The 19,841-nt window shown below is 39.4% G+C and overlaps 1 protein-coding gene across 1 annotated transcript; it reads left to right on the forward strand.

Moving 5' to 3' along the window:
• Positions 1 to 407: 407 nt before the first annotated feature.
• Positions 408 to 18,504, forward strand: LOC121917683 (apoptosis-stimulating of p53 protein 2-like; the record flags this gene model as incomplete). Its single annotated transcript, XM_042443805.1, has 8 exons — positions 408 to 556; positions 1,530 to 2,004; positions 2,508 to 3,283; positions 7,140 to 7,277; positions 7,985 to 8,118; positions 8,715 to 8,881; positions 9,327 to 9,526; positions 17,585 to 18,504. Coding segments are annotated over 8 exons (2,081 nt in total), but the record flags the coding sequence as incomplete, so codon positions are not given.
• Between the last annotated feature and the right edge of the window lie 1,337 nt (positions 18,505 to 19,841).

Here is a 19,841-nt window from a genome sequence, read left to right on the forward strand (position 1 = left end):
TTTTTTTTTTCAGTCAAGTAGCTCAGATAATGGATTGGTTAACATGATCTTATAGAGGCAACAGTTAATTGCTCATGCAGTTCTTACATTTTTAGTCTTTTGAAATTGCAACCTTCACAATTTTTGTTGGCCTGTTTCTTCCATGTCATGAGCATGACCAGTATTAATATGACCCTCCTCACCTGTTCATCTTTTATAAAAGATTGTGCTTCCTTGTGCAGAATCTTTCAGCAGAAAAGCATAGCGTTTCTTTAAATTCATTGCTGCTTATAGGATCTTGAATGTGCTTGGTTAACAGTCATTTTTTTCTGTTAGCTATTTCAGACAAGCACAGTCAGGTTCAAATTTATATCTTTACATCTGGTTCTGACAAATATGCCAGATCTAATTCTTTGTGTTGGTTTTAGCTGGTGAAGGAGATGCTCCTGTTAGAGAAAGAGAGAAGAAAGTGCGTCCCTTTTCCATGTTTGATTCTGTTGAATCAAATGGAGGTACTGGAGTACCTACAACATTGAGGAAAAACCAGAGTAGTGAAGACCTGCTGCGTGATGGCCAGGTATACTGAAAATATGTGATGCCTTTTGAATTATGATTTGATCTTGCTCTTCATGTGTGTCAGGAGAGGTATTTGAATCTTGCTTGTGAACTTATATGAAATACCTCATTTGGTGGAAATAATACAGGACTTGGTATGTGATTTTAGATGAGCCAAACAGTCAGTGGCTGGCTTTGGCAATTGCTGATCTCTCCTCAAATAATAATAATAATAGGATTTATTTATATACGGCCTAATCACTGGGAATCCGAGCGGTTTACAACAGAGGGGATAATAGACGGTTCCCTGCCCTCAGGCTTACAACCTAAAAGACAGGACACAAAAGGAGAAGGGAATGGTGAGGGGGGAAGGGGATCAGGTCCAGCAGTTATTTTCTCTCTCTGAGGCCTGGACCAAGGCAGATGGACTGGAGGGAGGGCGCTCTATCTTCAGGCTAGCCCTGGTGGACCTAGCCTGCCTCTCTCTCCCTCAAGATGGTGGCTGAAGGGAGGGCTCTTCTTCTTCCAGGCAAGCCTGGTGGAGCTGGCCTGCCTCTCTCTCCCTCAAGATAGTGGATGAAGGGAGGGCTTGTCTTCTTCCAGGCAGGCCTCTTGGAGCTAGCCTGCCTCTCTCTCCCTCAAGATGGTGGATGAAGGGAGGGCTTGTTTCCCCATCTGTAAAGCAGAGTTCTCCATTTGTGCAAGAAGAATTCGCCATGATTGTCAAAAGGCCCATCTCTTCCTGAATGATGGTTCTTTGCCTGAAAACGAGGGAAATGGTACCATCTGTTTTTCAGTATAAGAAGGAATGTAAATCTTTAAAAGAAGGATATTCCCATACATTTCTGCACAATACTAATGTATGGAGATATCAGCAGTGAGACCTTTTATGCATCTTACATTTACTGTCCTAGAATAGTTTTGTGTTTTCTTTAACACATAACTGTTAGAATAGATTTTTTTTTCATTTTCACAGCTATTGTTTTGCCTTGCAGATGGGTACTAAGAATTTGACAAAAGTACCACCACCTGTTCCCACCAAACCAAAGCAGATCAACTTACCTTACTTTGGTCAAGCCAGTCAGCTGCCCTCCACAGATGTTAAGCCTGATGGTAATGCACAAAAGCTGCCTCTGACAATTGCAGCTGTTGGAAGCAAGCAGAAACCCCCAACCCCACTGACACCCTCAGCGTCCCAGCAAAGAATCTGTGTGTCACCAAGTGGTTCTCCTACTAATCCAGATCTGACTCTTTCCAAACAAGAGAGTCCTCCTGCAGTAGCTGTGAAACCTTTCACACCTCAGCCGGCCAAAGAGGCCCCTCCACCTCCCTTTCGGAAGCCACAGACTGTGGCTGCAAGTTCAATCTACAGTATGTATACAAAACAGCAGACTCCAGGGAAGAACTTTCAGCAAGCAGTGCAGAGTGCACTGACAAGGGCACAAACCAGAGGGCCACATTTTCCAAGTGGTGAGTGTTTGGTTGTCTTTTCACTTTCTTAGTTCACATTGTTTCACCAAAAAAAAAAACCACACCTTTGATTATGGAGTAGTCAGGAGGCCATAAAGTAAAAAATCAGTGAGCATCATAATGAGAATTCAAGGAATGTGTATGTTTTAAAATCTTTTTACTTGCATGTTGGGTCAGAATAAGATAGTTGCACCTGGATTTCACTCTTGATTATTGCACTCTTGAAATCTCTGAGAGATTTTAGGCCCAAAGCACACCTGAGGATTACTGTTTTAGTCATTAACAAAAGAAAGAAGGAAGACAAGTAGTAATTTACCATTATATTTCTCAAGGTTAGAGGTGTGTGTGTGTGTCTGACAGGAGTAACTACTTACATTAACAGTTCTGATGGAGACAGAAACTATTGATTTTGTGCAAGTCTTGTTTATGTAAAATTATTAATTGGAAGCTTTACATTTCTTTTGCCAAACATTTGACAGTTCTTTTTCTTAATTGCTATGCAGTGTACGGAAAGCCAGTTATTGCTGGAGCTGGTTCCCCAAATCAACAGCAAATGGACAATATTTATTCAAATACTCAAGGCAAGCCAGCTAGTCCAGAGCCTGAAATGGAGGCTACAGCTTCAGCCAGTGAAAACAATGAAACAGAACGTATTCCTCGTCCCCTCAGCCCAACCAAGCTTTTGCCTTTCTTGTCAAATCCTTACAGAAATCAAAGTGATGCAGATTTGGAGGCCCTTCGGAAGAAGCTGTCAAATGCACCACGGCCACTGAAAAAACGTAGTTCCATTACTGAGCCAGAGGGGCCTAATGGGCCTAATATTCAAAAGCTGTTATACCAGAGAACAACTTTGGCTGCTATGGAGACTATATCAGCCCCTTCATACTCATCAAAGCAAACTTCAGTGGCTGTTACTGAAAACACAATAGAAATCCCAAACCCTTACCTAAGTACAGAAGTTGTGAAAGAGGTGGTTCCTACTTCACCTGAGCCAACTATTGCAGAAGAGGCAGAAAGTCCAAATACAGACCTGAACACAGCTTTGTTGCCCTCATCAGGACTGGATAGTGTTCTTGAGAACATACCCGACAATGCTTCTCTTACTCAGCCTGAAATTGAAGATCCAAGTCTAGATGTGCCCTTGCCCATAGAAATGTACATGGAGGAGTATCCTCCCTATCCACCACCTCCATATCCTTCAGGAGAACCAGATACTTTGTCGGATGATTCATTTAGTATGCGGCCTCCTGAAGTCACTGGACAGTTTTCTTTACCACCTGTAAGTGAAAGCACTGTCTCTCATTTTTGGAAATTATGATTGAGATGGTGTATTGAACCATTTTTGTAGTTCAAGATCACTTTACAGACAGAATGTAGTATTCTGGCAGAGTGTAATATTCTGCTCATAAAATTCTCCATCCTCCCTTGTATCTGTCAAGTCCCAGGAGGATTTGCTGCTGTTTATCAGTTTGGAGGCAAGGGACAGGGAAGGCAATTCAGATGAGGAAATGGCAGCTGGTCTCAGCTTAGAGGGGTGAAGAAATGAAGGTGTGCTCACAGTGCTCCTTTCCAAAGAGGACATAAAACAAGCATAAGTCACTAATAGGAGGCTGTCCATGCTGACACACAATTCCTGATTATCTGCTGCACTTCGTTGCTGATGTGCTATCTTCTACCTTTGTTTCTCGAGAGCCCTGTTATGAGAGAGAAAATATTGTTAGGCTCTATGGATTGTGTCTTTTATTACAGAAGAGGCTTTTAGTTGTATGGGGCAAATCTAAACTAGTTGCCTCATGACTCCTAAAAGGCAATTTTGTTAGCATCTTATCCTGAGGCAGATATTATGTTGGTGATATCAGATATCCTCAGTAAAGTTTATAGTAAATACTGTAAGAAGTACAAATTACTTAAAAAGGCAAAACTGTGTCTCACAGATAAATAGTTGTGCCAACAAAACGAACAAATGGGCTTTTTCTCCATTCTGCCCCTTCCCCATCTCTGACAGATTATGCACATACAAGACTGTTCACCCTCTCAGAATGTATTTTGCTCCCTAATCCAAAATATGTTTTGTGATTGTTATTTCTTGTATGTGAATGGATTATTTGACTAAGAAGCCAAACAGAGCCACATTACATATATAAACATACACTCCACTACCACCACCACAGATAATATCAACAACAAAACAAAAAACTATTATTTACTAACATATAAATTATGATTTCCTGAGCTTCCCTCTAGACCTATCTCTTTGTTGCTTTAGAAATTTTCCATTTTCATTAACACACCTCTACCCCTGCCTACTTATAAACTTGACTCCATACAAAATACAGATATTGTTGTACAGATTACTACACAAAATGCTATTAAACTGCTTTAAACAAATTAACTAGATTAAGTCACCATCCATATTTCATTGTTTGCTTTATGTTAATCCAACAATAGTCTCTCTCTCTCTTCGCCCCCCCTCCCATTGAAGAGAAATGAAGCTGCTGTTATTGGAATTCTTTTTTCAAAAAATTTACAAATGTTTTTCACTCAATTAATACTATTTTTTTGTACTTGTGATATATTTGATATGATGTGAACCGCTTTGATCATGCTGGAAAAGCGGTATAGAAATAAAGCTTTTATTTTTATTATATTATTTATTTTCCAGGACTTGGGAAAAATACTGTGACTAAATTAATTCTGTGAATTAATTTTGCTGACTGTGTTCCTGCACACCACACTAAACAGTAGGAAAGTTAAAACAGAAAATATCTTATGAAGCTTTAGAATGGGGGAAAACAGGTAGAAGAGCCAAAATGGTATAGTGGTTTGAGGATTGGACTGTGACTCTGGAGACCAGGGTTTGAATCCCCTTTCATCCATGAAAATCCACTGAGTGACCATGGGCAAACCACACTCTCTTAGTCTCAGAGGAAGGCAAAAGCAAACCTCCTGTGAACAAATCCTGCAAGTAATTGGTGTGATACCTTAGGGTTGCTGTAAGGTTTTAAGATGATAGATTCACCTCAGAGTTGCTGTAAGTCAAAAGTGACTTGAAGATGCATAACAAAAACAACTAGGTAGAAAAGATCCCAGATCTCAGTTGCCAGTTGTTTTTAGTATGTGTTAAATCAATTCCAGAAAACAAGATACTGTATACATGTATTCTGTATGCATAGCCACAAAGAGCTTGAATGGTTTCAATTTTTGAGGTAATTATGTAGTTGGACCCCTTATAAAACAGTGTATGGCTTATTCTAACGCTTGACACATTCCAAATCTTGGTATCCTGTCGATTCTGGGAAAGAAGAAAAGGCAGTGTAAGTGCTATCTGCCTCTTTACCGATACTGGATTTGTAATGTGTTCATGGGTCACATGTGATACTCAATGACAGTTGCTGTTCCTCTTTATGTCAACCTTTTCACCCCATTGTAACATATCCTGTTTATATTTCTCATGCTAAAACTCAAATCTTTGCATCTTTTTAGACTTTATTTGCCACTCCCTGCTTTGATCAGCTTCAGCATCTTTTCATAGCATCTATACTGCCTCAAATCTTCTGAAAGATTTTGGGGTTGGATAGAAATAGTCCTTGGAGATGCCACTTGAGCTGTGCTGGCATTTGTTAATATTTATGCCCAGACAAGCAATCTTGATATGGGGTGTAATTAGTAGTATACTTAAAACAACCTCTTCCTCACACACTTGAAGATTCAGAATTGTTTTTAATTCCAGAAAGTAGATTCTATGAAAGATGTCCCCCACCCCACCCCCCACCAATGTGATCTGAACTGATCAAGAGTCAACATGATTCATTTTTGTTTGTTCTTTTTAAAAAAAATCTTGACATCTGTCAAATTTTACATATGACTCTGAATAGAGCTTGTTGCTTGTTTACAGCCAGCTGGAGTTACTGTTGCTATAAACGTAGGAACACTAGTTAGATCATAGTATGCTGCAAATTCTGGGCTTTTTAAAAGCAATGTAAAATTGATCCTACTAAGTTTTCCCAAGTGAAATATATCCATAACACTCATTTATTATTAAGAGCAGCTACAGATATTAAAGTCCTTGTTATATGCCACTAATAACCATTTCAAAAAATTCAGCTTTTGAAAAATTAAGACATTGTTACTGGTATATTAACTAGACTTTTAGATTTTTAGTGAGTATTCCTCCTCCACATTATTACTGCAGAATACAGCTATTGTTTGATTACCTGAAATTTTATCTTCTGGTAGTATTTGCTTGAAGAGCCTTTGTGGTATAGTGGTTTAAATGTTTGACTAGGTCTCTGGTACAGTGGTTTGAGTGTTGGACTAGGACTGTGGAAAGCAGGGTTTAAATCCCCACTCAACCATGGAGATTCACTGGATGACCTTTAGTATGTCACACTCATCTTCAGAAGAGGCAAAGGCAAAATCCCTTGAATAAATCTTGACAAGAAAGCCCTGTGATAGGTTTATCTTAGGGTCATCATAAGTTGGAAAGGACTTGAAAGCACTATTTGCTTTCAGCTCTTGCTTCTGATGGAACGTTGTGCAACATTGTAAGTAGGATAAAAACCTTTTTGGACCCATTCAGAGGATAAGTATTGGTTAATAATGATCCATGCCTTTTGTTCACATTATACCTCCCCCCTCTTCTTCTGACTGCTAGTTTTGATACTTAGGAAGGCCCTCCTTTTGTCTGTTCTTTTCATGCATGCACATCCTCATTGAACTGGTTGCAGTTATTGCATTTCAAGCTTTTGTTGCTATTCAGGCCACTTTTTCCCTTTAGTCTGTTTCCATCATTCTGTCCAACATCATCTTATAGCTGCTCCCCATTATGTACACTGATTGGTATCTCCCTTCCATGGAGCAGTTATGTCTAGAGCTGTAATAAGAACATTTTTGAGAGGGGATTAGCTGGTATAATGGTTACATTAGGAAATGTTTCCTAGGTTTAAGTATAAAGTTGTGTCCCCTAATGTTTTAAGTATGTGAGTGAAACATTGAGATTTTTTGCAACAATACAATTGACTGTGCTAGTTAAGTGCTTTCACCTTCCTGTAGAGATAGAATTATCCCAATAATTGTTTCATCTTCATTTAGAAATGATTTGTCTTTGCAAATGTTTGTTTTACTGTTCCTTTCAGGGGAAGAGGACAAACCTGCGCAAAATTGGTTCGGATAGGATTGACCATGGAATGCGAGTGAAATTCAATCCCCTTGCTTTGCTTCTAGATTCCTCCCTTGAAGGAGAATTTGATCTTGTACAGCGAATAATTTATGAGGTATAAACTTCCTGTTTCTAATACAGTCAGCCCTCTATATCCATGGAATTTTTAATGTACTAATTCAAGCATCCATGGTGTGAAAATAGTAAATAATAATAATAAATTCCAAAAAGCAAAACTTGATTTTGCCATTTCCCAGCAGACAGAGTCCTAACCTGTATTCTGGGTTATGCTCCTCCTATTCGTGGAACCAAACACCCGTGGATACCAAGAACCCACTGTATATAGGGGCAAAGCTTGAACTATATCTATAACTATGTGACATTTTGGATTGCAGTCATATTTAAGGATAACATGTGAGAGTTCCACATCAACTTTCAGTGGGTAGTATAATACAGGTTTTCTTATACAGAGGTACCCCGGGTTACGAAGTTAATTCGTTCCGCCGCCGCTTTCGTAACCCGAAAAGCTTTCGCAAGCCGAAACCCCATAGGCGCTAATAGCGAAAGCCGCGATTTGGTGCGAAAAAGCGCCGAAAAGCACCAAAAATTTCTTTCGTAACCCGAAATAACCTTCGTAACCCGGAACGGTTTTTTTAATTGATTTTTTTTCGTAACCCGGAAATTTCGTAAGGCGGCGCATTCGTATCCCGGGGTACCACTGTATAACGAAGTGGAGATATCAAATAAAATAAACTGTATCATAAAATGGGATTAATGGAACCAATTACTTAAATTCCTGGTACTTTCTTTTTTGGTGTATAGGTTGAAGATCCCAGCTTGCCCAACGATGAGGGTATCACTGCACTTCACAATGCTGTGTGTGCTGGTCACACAGAGATTGTGAAATTCCTGGTACAATTTGGTGTAAATGTTAATGCTGCAGATAGTGATGGATGGTAAGGATGATTATTTTCTTTTGTAGTGAGCCCAGATATTGGTTGAATCATATATTATTATTCTGTCCACATTTAATAAATGCCAAAAGATTTAATTGAAGATAATAGTCCTGTTTTCCTAGTTGCTTCACTGCTTGACAGAAAAAAAAATCCCCTGTTGTGAACTTTCTTTTTTTCTAGAAGAAGCACTTCTGATCAATTGAATAGAATAGTTTAAATAATTCTGAAATGAAATTCTGAAACAGACTTATCCTTAATAAAATGAAACACTAGAGTGACTGACAGTGTGGGATGAGTGGAACTATGTGTGGATTGTGAAAAAATGTTTTAGGCTTATAGATGGCAAATGCGAAATTAGATACTGTAACATGCATGAAAATGGACGCGCTTGTTGATCATAACTGTTTCCCCTTCTAAAAGCAATTGTGGGGAGATATGCCTGTTAAGCTGTAAAAAGGATCAGGAATTCTTGTTTCCCTTTTTTGCCAGAAAAGTTTAATTGGTCTATTTCTCATATTTTACTAATTTCCTTCTACAAATCAGGATATGAGAGAAGAACAATCTGTCACTTTTTTCTTGTACTCTGCAATTTCTAGGACCCCATTGCATTGTGCAGCATCTTGCAATAATGTCCAAGTGTGCAAATTCTTAGTGGAATCAGGTGCTGCTGTCTTTGCTACAACTTATAGTGATATGCAGACTGCCGCAGACAAATGTGAAGAAATGGAAGAAGGCTATACACAGTGTTCTCAGTTTCTTTATGGTATGTGCCAAAAATGGGATTCACTAAACTTAGCTGTACCAGAAGGCTTTTTGTGCTTTTCCTACATGTAGAGTAAGGATGATCTGTTTTCAGGCTCACCTGTGGTCAGGAACTGGTGGGTGGGGAGGAGGGATGAGGGAGGAGGTGATCAATCTATTCCTGCCGTCACATGACTCTTCTCTGGATGGCTGTAGGATATAATCCGAACTAGGATATCTCCTTTTTCCACATAAAAGAATGGATTTTCCGTGCTGATTGCAGAAACCACACAAAACCAGTCTCAAATGAATTGTGTTGCCTGTCAGTAACTTGTGGTTGAATTTGCCTCTACATCATGATACATATGAATATGCCATAGGATGTTATTTAAATATTTAAATCAATAAATATTATGGAATAATATTTGTCATGACTGAGTTACATAGTTTTGTTTTCTCTGATATAGGAGTGCAAGAGAAAATGGGAATAATGAACAAAGGAGTGGTCTATGCTCTGTGGGATTATGAAGCTCAGAATGATGATGAACTGTCTATGAAAGGGGGAGACTGTATGACAGTTCTTCGCCGGGAAGATGAAGAAGAAATAGAGTGGTGGTGGGCACAGTTAAGTGACAAGGAAGGATATGTGCCTCGTAACCTGCTTGGTGTAAGTAAAAATACTTACAGTTAGACTATTGAGAAGTATAATTACAACTATATTCATGATTTTCCTCAGGGTGTATCTTTATAACAACCATATGAGAAAGCCGGTGGCAGAAACAGAGAGACTTGATATCATGCTATAAATTCTCTGTTTCTGTTTGGATTTGGACCCATGTGAGTCTAAATTCATTACTCTCACTGTTGCACTGGCTCTTGTAGTGCTTCTCATGTATCTGAAACTGACTTAAGGAAGGCCAGTTTCAAGAGTGAATTCATACCACATACCCTTATTAGGAAACTTTGGTCAGAATAGTGGGTATCTAGGAAATTGTTCTATTTTTTGAACAGTGCCTGTTCAAGTATGGAGTACCTGCTACATGCTATAGTGATGCCTTTCTGAAAGTGTTCCCATGGCACAACATCAGGATTGTAGTGGCAAATTGCTGAGCTGATTGTAGATGTTCCTGTGTTATTTTAAAGCAAAGATTGATTGCAGTTGACTCTGTTAGATGTTACAAATGGTTACATTGCACTGATAATTAGTTCTTCGTTGTAACTGTTCCAGCATTTGTTTTATTAAGAATATTATTTAATTTAAAATGTTTATATTGTATTTTGTTGTTAACTACCTTCCAGTTGATCTTGACTCATGGCGACCCTATGGATAAGACATCTCCAAGACCCCCTTGTCCTCCACTGTTCTGCTTAATTCCTGCAACCTCATAAAACCCATGACCTCCTTATTAGAGTCCATCCATCTGACATGTGGCTTTCCTCTCTTCCTACTTCCCTCCACCTTCACCGCATTATTGTCTTTTCCAATGAGTCCTCCCTTCTCATGATATGTCCAAAGTATGACAGCCTCAGTTTGGACATTTTGGCTACCAGAGAGGTTTTCGGCTTGATCTGCTCTAGGATCCATTTGTTTGTCCTTTTGGCTGTCCATGGGATCCTCAGCACTCTTCTCCAGCACCACATCTCAAGTAAATGAATGTTCTTCCTATCATCTTTCTTAACTATCCAGCTTCACATCTATACATGGTAATAGGGAATATGATGGCTTGTATGAATTTAACCTTTGTACTAAGTTGTATATCTTTGCATTTTAGAATCTTTTCTAGTTCTTTCATAGCCACCCTCCCCATTCTTAATCTTTTGATTTCCTGACTGCAGTCCCCATTTCTATCAATGTTTGATCTCAGGTATGGGAATTCTTTTATTCTTTCTATTTCTTCATTGTCTAGGTTGAATTTGTGAAGTTCCTCGGTGGTCATTATTTTTGTTTTCTTTATGTTCCAACATTAAGCCTGCTTTTGCACTTTGTTCTTTGATCCTCTTTAGTAGGTATTCCAGGTCTTTGAGGTTTTCTGCTAGTACTATGGTGTCATCTGAGTATCTTAGTTGATATTCCTTCCTCCTATTTTCACTCCTCCTTCTGTGTCAAAGCCTGTTTTTCTTATATGTTCTGCATACATGTTGAACAGCTAGAGTGAAAGCATGCAGCCTTGTCTGACTCCTTTGCAATTTGGAACCATTCTGTTTCTCCGTGTTCTGTTCTGACAGTAGCCTCCTCAGGACTATCAGATGTGTTAGCACTCCTATGTCTTTAAGAGCATTCCATAGTCTTTCATGATCTATGCACTCAAAGGCTTTGCTATTCTATAAAGCACATGCTGATTTTCGTTTGGGATTCCCTGGTGCATTCCACTTGCTATTGTATGTTTGCAATGTGGTCCCTAGTGCCTCTTCCTTTCCTGAACCTCACTTGAACCTCTAAAACAATGGCATATAAAACAGTGTAAAACGCATTATATTTCTGAAGGAAGGTTAACTATGGGCAGTATCCAGACCGGCGCTTTGCTTTTACAGACACCCCTCAACTCTAGCACGTAACCGTGGTGTGGTAATGGCAGCGCTCTGTCTACATGGGTGCCGCCATTACAACGTCACGGCTGCGCCACCTCCAAACGGAGCGGCGCGGGAGTGACGCATGCACACAGCTGCAGAGTGCTTGTGGCGCCCTTTCAGTGGCGCTGGAAGGAACTCCGAAACAGAGCTCCTTCTGCCGCTTGTATCACTGGTGCAGCCTTTACATGGTTGCGCCAGCGATACAAAAGAGAAAGGGGCCGAGCAGCCCCTTTCTCTCTTTCTCTGCTGCTGTTGGGGTGTCCTTGGGGCATGAAGCCCCAAGGACACCCCTTTCCAGGCCGCGGGGAAGCGGTTTTTTGCTGCTTCCCCAAGGCCTGGAAAAGCGGTGGATCGGAGCTTCTGAGGTTGCCGCTGAGGCCCCAATCCGTCGGGGAAAGGGGTGGGTGCAGGCCACCCCAAAGGGGCGGTCTGTATCCCGCCTATGCTAGGCTGTTGGAGCAAAAATACCAAATTGTTGTGGCACATTAAAGTCTCACACATTTTACTTGGCTAAGCTTCCATGGACTGCAGCCCACATCATTACACTCATGGAGTGTTGATCTATTCCTACAGATGCCAGGTTTGGAGGAGGATATGTGGAAATAGAAATGCTAAATATACAAATGTTGATGATTATCTTATCACTGTTTAATAAATAGTAATACAGTAGATTAAAAAAGATTACTCTAATGGAAAAAAATATTTATCTTTGGTAAAATTGCTACTATTAAAATGTCTATACTTCCAAAACTCATCTTTTTGTTTCAGAATATCCGGGTTCTCTCTAATTTAAAAATCTTTAAAATATGGCATAAGGTTCTTATAAAATTCCTATGAGGAGGAAAAAAACCCAGGATTAAAATGAAGGTTTTATTTGATAAAACATCAAGAGGCGGTTGGGCTTTACCCAACTTCAAATTATACTATGATGCTTGTTTGAGTGGCTCCGACCTTGGTTTAAACTGGATGACCCTATTGTTTTGGATTTGGAGGATTACGGAAATTGATTTTGTTGGCACGCGTACATCAAGTCAATAAGGATTTCCTTAATCATTATATAAGGAGATCCTTATTTAAAACTTGATTAAGGTATAAAACAAGACTCTGTTCATGTATACCTCTCTGGGGTTCCCCTAACAAAGCTTTCTTTAGGGAGTCCAGGACATCAAATGACTCTTGGTTTACATATAAAGATACAGTAACAATAGATAATAAATCTCTGGATTATATATTTAGTTCTCTTAGTCCAGTTTTTTCCCCACAGCATGAACTTGAGAAATTAGGTGAATACAAAACCTGGTTCTTCTTCAAACAACTGCAGAGCAGATTTAATCTTGATATCAAAGAGCCAGGTTTAGGGAAGGCAGAAGAAAACTTCGAGAAACTCCTACAACATAAGAAAAATTACAAAATTTCCAGTTTATATAATTTCTTCTTGGGTTGGGATATGGAGCAGGAGGTAATCAAAGAAACTGGTGAGATGGGCAGAAGATCTGGGTCAAAACATACCAATTGGGCAGTGGGGAAAAAACTGGATTAAGAGAACTAAATATACAATGAGTAGTGACCTCAGAGTAAATCTTTTAAAAATGCAGTATAGGTGGTACTGGACCCCAGGAAAACTTGCTAAACTTTATAAGACATCCAACAAATGCTGGAAATGTGGGGAAAAGGTGGGAACCTTTTTACATCTTTGGTGGAACTGTAAAATAGTAAAAAAACATTGGCTGGGGATTTATGAGTTGATAAAAAAGATTTTAAAACGTAAGCTAAACTTTGATCTCAAGTTTTTTTTGTTGAGCATGATTATGGACGATAAGCTGGAAAAAATATATATGGAAAATTGCTCTTCTACATGTCTGCTACAGCCAGAGTGACCTTAGCGACACGGTGGAAGAAGAGAGGATTAGATAAACTTACCTTTTTAAACAGAGGAGGAGATTGGGAAGAAATCAAAGATGACTGGTCTCCATTGATAGTACATTTGGAAGAAAAGGGGAAAATATTAAAAATTTGATGTACAGTTAACCAAATTTAAGATAAGAATTATTAGTTCAGAGTATGAATATCAAGCATCTCAAACTTGGCATTTTGGGATCTTACTGAATTTTCTTTCTTCATCAACATAAAACAAAGTAGGTTCTATTTCTTATTTTCCAAGTCTTCTATATATTAGAGATAAAAAGAATCATAACTACAGAAATATTCTAAATTTGATGTAGATCAAAACAAGATCCAGGAAGTCACTTTGTCTACTTTCTATTTTGTTCTTGTGTTTCTTTGTTTTTCCTCTTTCCCTTTCTTTTCTTTTTGTATCTTTCTTTAGGTATTTATGTACTATTCAGTATTTGTTATTTATCCCATGTTTATTGTATGTCCATTGCTTGTATTGTATGCTGATTGTATTCATTGTATGTATATAATATGTTTAATAAAATAAAATAGTAATAGAAGATGAGAAGGACAGCCTAACGTATCTAAATAGATTAACAGATGCATAGTGACAAAAAGACTTTGTCCAGATACAAGATAACACTATTTAACCTCTAGGTATAGTAGTTGAAGAATGGTAATTGGAAGGATCAGAGGAAATAGAAATGTAGAAAACTAGAGGTACTGGGAATTGCTTCAAGAGTGGCTGAACTGACAGAGTTGATGAATTCAGCAGTTTCTTGTTGGAATTTGTCTCTAAGGTTCTTTTGTTCAAGAATGGCTTCTTTGATGTCATTGTTCGCACACCATTTTTCAATGTCTGATTTCTGTTACTTTGCATAGAAACTGGGCTGTTTCTCCTGTGCAAAATATCCTATAATATGCATCTTGATGAAGTGGACTGCATTCTATAAAAACTTATGCCAAGTAAAACATGCTAGTATTTAAGGTGCTGCAAGAGTCAAAAGTGATTTTTAACATAATATAACTGTGCAGTAGGAAACATTTTCTCCAAGTGTTTGCTCTCACTGTGGAGAATAAATATAAGCTTCAGCACAGGAGAGGCCAGATGTGCAATGATGATAATGGGTTTCAGTTCCATTTTTCTGTTCTTCAAGGTTACAGGGATGGGGACAAATCTCTCAGAACTATCTTTGTTACTTGTACAGTGTGCCACCCCATATGTGGGTTTGCCATCCGCGGACTCAAGCTCATGCAGACGGCAAACACCAGGCATTAAAATGGCACATGTGCCAGCACTGCACACGGCCATAACAAATAATGGGACTTGAGGTCCCACATTTTTGCCCATACGTGGGGTGTGTGTGTGTGTCCGGAACAGATCCTCCACATAGACATTCCTGGTCTTCATGCTACAGTGAAACTCTAGCAGATAGACTTTGGCATAATTTTATTTATAATTCCTCTCTTTCTTAATCTCTTTATACATGTCTGGTATCTTTGGTCCAGGAGATAATCCTTCAGTGCTGGCAGAGTCTTAACTTGTCTTGGTTTCAGCTGATTGAGATTTGATGCTTGACATCTTCTAACAGATAATCCACAGATTCACAAACATGAACATTTTCCAAAAAAATCCAGCTTTGAAAACTTGAATGTAGGCCTTTCAAATGAGCTTTATAAACAGAATATCTTCACTCATTTATTTGTCAGTGCTTCATCTGCTTATTTTGTGCTGAAAATACCTCTTTTACCAAGCATCTTTCTAATCCAAAGGATGATTGCAACAAGCTAAGGAGAGAGTTTTTATTTCTTTTCTTGGACAGCACTTTGTAGTGTTGTGCAAAGAATTCATATCGTTCTCTTTGTTTTAAATTCATTTTGATATTCATGTCCTCTGAACCATAGTCCTTACTAATTAAGCCTCTTACCTCATTTCTCACAGTTTGTTCACTCACAGACCCTTTCTTAACAAGGCAGAAGGCAGTATTTGCTACTAGTGCCGTGACTGCAGCATCAAGATTACTACTTTGATGTCCAGTACAAGGTTATGGAAGCAAGTGCTTCATAACGAAGGAGCAGAAGTTATTGCTTTTGTGAAATGAACCCAGATGTGCATTTTTGGATTCTGGCTTGGGAGGGTTTGGCTTTTGCTCCTCATGCCCTTGGGGAACATGGGAGGGCCTGCAGACCACAGTAAAGGCCTTGGGATGATGTGTGATACTTTGGCTATTCTTGCCTTAGATTCATCAAGGGCTAACAGGTTTTAACTCTTCACTGAATGCTTTTGCAGAGAGGAGAGAGTGCTACACTTAAAGTACATATACACTACTATTTACGTTTATTGTAACCTAGTTACTGTTGGCAAATAGATCTTGTGAATGGTGGAGTGGAAGGCACAAAGGGGCTAAATGTGATTTCAATATACTGAAATCTTGGAGGGGGGGGGTTAGTTCAGTGGTATACAAATTTGGTTTCTCTGTGAAAGCCATAAAGTATTAAATTGCTTTGAATGTTAGCTGCACCTTAGTATTCTGTTCAATGTTGAGTATTCATTTGCTGTTATTTTTGATCAAGTCGGATTCAACTTATGCTAACCCTATGAATGAGAGACCTCCAAGATTCCTGTTTCTCAACTGCCCTGTTTAGGTCTTGCAAATTCAGAGCTTTAGCTTCCTTGACTGAATCAATCCTCCTGTAGTATGGTCTCCTTTTTCTACTGTTTTCCACTTTACCAAGCATGATCACCTTTTCCAGCGAGTTACATTGGGGCTCGACAGACTGCCCCGAAAGAGTCGGCTGGAGTCACCCGTTTTTAAAAATTTGTGCTATCCCATGTATTCAGGGAATCTGTCCTATGTCAGGAAGGTCTGGAAACCATGCCCTTTGAGGAGTGGCTTATAGAGCTGGGTATGTTTAGCCTGGCGAAGAAAGGTTAAGAGGTAACATGATAGCCAGTGTAAATATTTAAAGGGATGTCATGTTGAGGATGGAGTATGCTTCTTTTCTGATGCTCCAGAGCAATTGAATGGGACGTGCCACCCCTTCCGCCCCGCGCGCGCCCCGCGGCTTGAGCGCGTATGCTCAAGCCGCGTAAAGCGCGGGTGCGCTGTATTTATTTTTTGGCTCCCCCCCCCCCAGTTGTCTGAGGGACAGCAACCTGGCCCCCAGCTCAAAAAGGTTGCCTACCCCTGCTCCAGAGAATAGGACCCAAAGTAATGGATTCAAGTTACGGGGAAAGGGATTCCACCAAAACATTAGGAAGAATTTCCTGACTATAAGAGCTGTCTGACAGTTGAACACGCTCCCTCAGGAAGTCTGGTGGAGTCTCCTCCTTTGGAGGTTTTAAAGTAGAGGCTGGAAATGCCTTGATTGTGTCTTCCTGATGGCAGGAGATTGGACTGGATGGCCCTTGGGGTCTCTTCCAACTCTATGATTCTATGTAGAAACTAAAATATTCAGAAGCTAATAGGAAAGAAGGGGAAATAATTGTTTTTCCAGTACAGACTGTTGCCACTGTGCTACTTGCTGAAATTAGTAGGATTGTGAAGTGATTTTTCTGGTATTTTCTGATACTGTATGTGGTTTAACATCATTGCACCATCACTGTACTTGATGCTGTACAGAGGTTATACCTTTACCCAGAGATATTTATTTATTTACGGTCTAAATAAAAAATGAGAATCTGGGCAAGAATATACAAGTATTTCAGCTTAATGTAATAAGGGCTGGTTACAGACTAAGCTGCACCTCACTATTATTAGTCTAATTTTGATAACAAGATATGAATAATTGAGAACACAACTTAATATGTTTGCTCCTTTGGGGATTTACTATATAGCAATGCATTCTGTTGTTAACTTTGAGATTACATATACAGTATCACACAGGTATTTTCTTTGCTCTGTCTATCTACTATTGTAATTCTCCAAATTAACCAGGACATTCAGTGCTGCTTGCATGATTTGGAATCTGTTGAAGAATTGCTTCTCATATTTATCCATGCTGGGCTATTTTCACATTTGATAATTCCCTGGAGTCTGACAGAAAATTTTCAAAATGAGTCATTTTCAATTTAATAACTATTAATATGATAGTGGGAGTTTTTTTAAAAATGGCAATTGTATCTGTTCAGATGAGTTGCTCGATAAAATTATACATGCCATCAGTGTTAAAATTTATTCTATATTTACTATTTCTTAAACAGATTTTCTGCATATTGAACTGGTTATTTTAATCTCTCCCCCAATCCTTTCTTTTCCAGCTCTATCCAAGGATTAAGCCAAGGCAAAGAAGCTTGGCATGAAAACACGTGGAAGCAATTTTCTGATGTATCAGTCACAGGATGGATTTATCCTTTTTTATAGAAAAGAATGCATTCTCTTTGTGTTAACATCAGTTTCATGAAATTTACTTTGATTACAATGTGATATGAAAGCAATGCTGAATATGCTATGAAAACAGATGAAGGATAGATTGCATTCACAAATGGTGGAAGAAGCTCCCTTGGAATGCTACTTTGAAGCAAATGAGTATGCCCTAAAGGCAAATGAAGCCTAATGAATGGTCAGTCACTACCTTTTCTTTTTCTGCAGATGGCTTTTTTTGGTCTTTGTAATACGCGGACATGAGAAAAATCTATTCCTTCCTCTAAACCAGTTATTCCCTAACTTGAGTCCCCAAATGTTAATTAGCTTTCAAGACCCAGCCAATATGGTCTGTGGTCAAGGATTCTGGGAGTTGTTCTCCAACATCAAGGTATCCAGGTTTTAGAAACACTGTTCTAGACAGTTTTCTTAAGCTCTTGCAATTTCTTCTCTAGAACAGGGCCAATGTAAGTCAGACTATTCATACATAAACTAATCATAAACATTCTGCTTATGGAATTTCTTAGTAGCAGAGGTAACAGTATGAAAGTGATGTAATGCATCTTAAAACTAAGGACCTAAACCAATTTTTTGAGCAATAATGTTGAGTGCAGTAGCATTTTAGGATTCCAGAGTATTTGAAATATATTCTATACCACTAACAATGTAGGTTATAGAGTGGGTTTTTTAAAAATATCTTGTCTTTGTCTTTTGTAACCTGGATATTAAATATAGAAAAACTATGTAGACTATATCACAATTTTGTTACAACTACCTTTCTATGCTTAACTGTGATTAAATTTTGACTTTAGAAATACCAATTTGTCTGATGTCAAGTTTGGTAACTCTCAGCCACATAGCTCTTCTGTCATTGAGCTGTCCTCATGTGCTGACATGGACACATTCGAAGACTACAATTTGCAGCTCCCTGTCTTGTCAGCATTCTTTGGTTATTAGATTTGGAAGATGTTCTTTTTGACCTGTAACTTTTACAAATTACATTGTGTGTGCTATCTGAGCAATGTTGATTTATCCCAAATTGATGAGTTTTTATCACTGGGCCTGGGTCATTTTTTAATATGCTTGAAAAAGAAACCCTGAAGTAGCAAAATTATTTGGATCCAATACTGTCAGCAGCGTCCTTGCTTGTATCTACCGAACTGCAATATTATCTGTCTCACAACAGCTTTTCACAATTATGTTAGAGGCTAAGGTACATGCTGACAAAAACTGGAATTCCTTTGGTGACATATGAAGATGTTAACACCTTTGTATATACTTTTTGGTTGTTGTGCATCCCTCCACGCAAACAACTTTTCCTGTATCAGAGCAGCCCCACAGCCAATTAGAGGATGGGGTAGGAACACCTCAGCAGCATTCAGCTGTGGTTTCAGAGCCAGAAGGACGAAAGCATCCTTCTTGATCCCCAGGAAGAGTATGTGAGTGCACTGAAGACTCCTGCTGGTCCCAGAATTCCCCACAGGAAGTAAAGGCAAGAAAGACCTGCGCTGCCTGCAAAGACCTCTCCTGCTGGTCCCAGAATTCCCCACAGGAAGTAAAGGCAAGAAAGACCTGTACTGCCTGCAAAGACCTTCCTGCTTGCATTGGACTTTTCCACAGGAAGTAAGAGCAAGTAAGACTTTCTGCTCCCTCAGGCCCACCTCCTACTTGCATTGGACTCTTCCTCAGAAGGCCTGAGCTGGTAATAGCCTCAAACTGCTTTAACACCTCAGAAAGAGAGCCAGCTACACCTCTTTCTTTCTTCTTTCCTGTCTCTGCCATTGTCACACCTTCTCCCGTTGGTCACTGGGTAGCGAATCCCATCCTTCCCATGGCTCCACACATTTCTCCTAACCTGATCCCAATTCGGCCTCTTCCTGTCTCCCTGCTTCCATTCTTCTGTTCCCTCTGGAACTGTCGCTCTGCTGTCCCTAAAGCAGCAGCAATTCATGACCTTTTCCTCTCCAAATCCTTTAATCTCCTTGCTCTCACAGAAACCTGGCTCCCAGCCCATGATACTGCTACCTCCACTTCCCTTTCTTTTGGTGGTCTCTCCTTCACCCACACTAGCTGTCCTGAGGGCCGAGGAGGAGGGGTTGGTATCTTGCTATCTAACTCCTGCCAGTTTCAAGTTCTATCTCCCCCCCCCCCCCC

This window comes from Sceloporus undulatus, unplaced genomic scaffold (assembly GCF_019175285.1).
Source record: "Sceloporus undulatus isolate JIND9_A2432 ecotype Alabama unplaced genomic scaffold, SceUnd_v1.1 scaffold_99, whole genome shotgun sequence".
NCBI lineage: Eukaryota > Metazoa > Chordata > Lepidosauria > Squamata > Phrynosomatidae > Sceloporus > Sceloporus undulatus.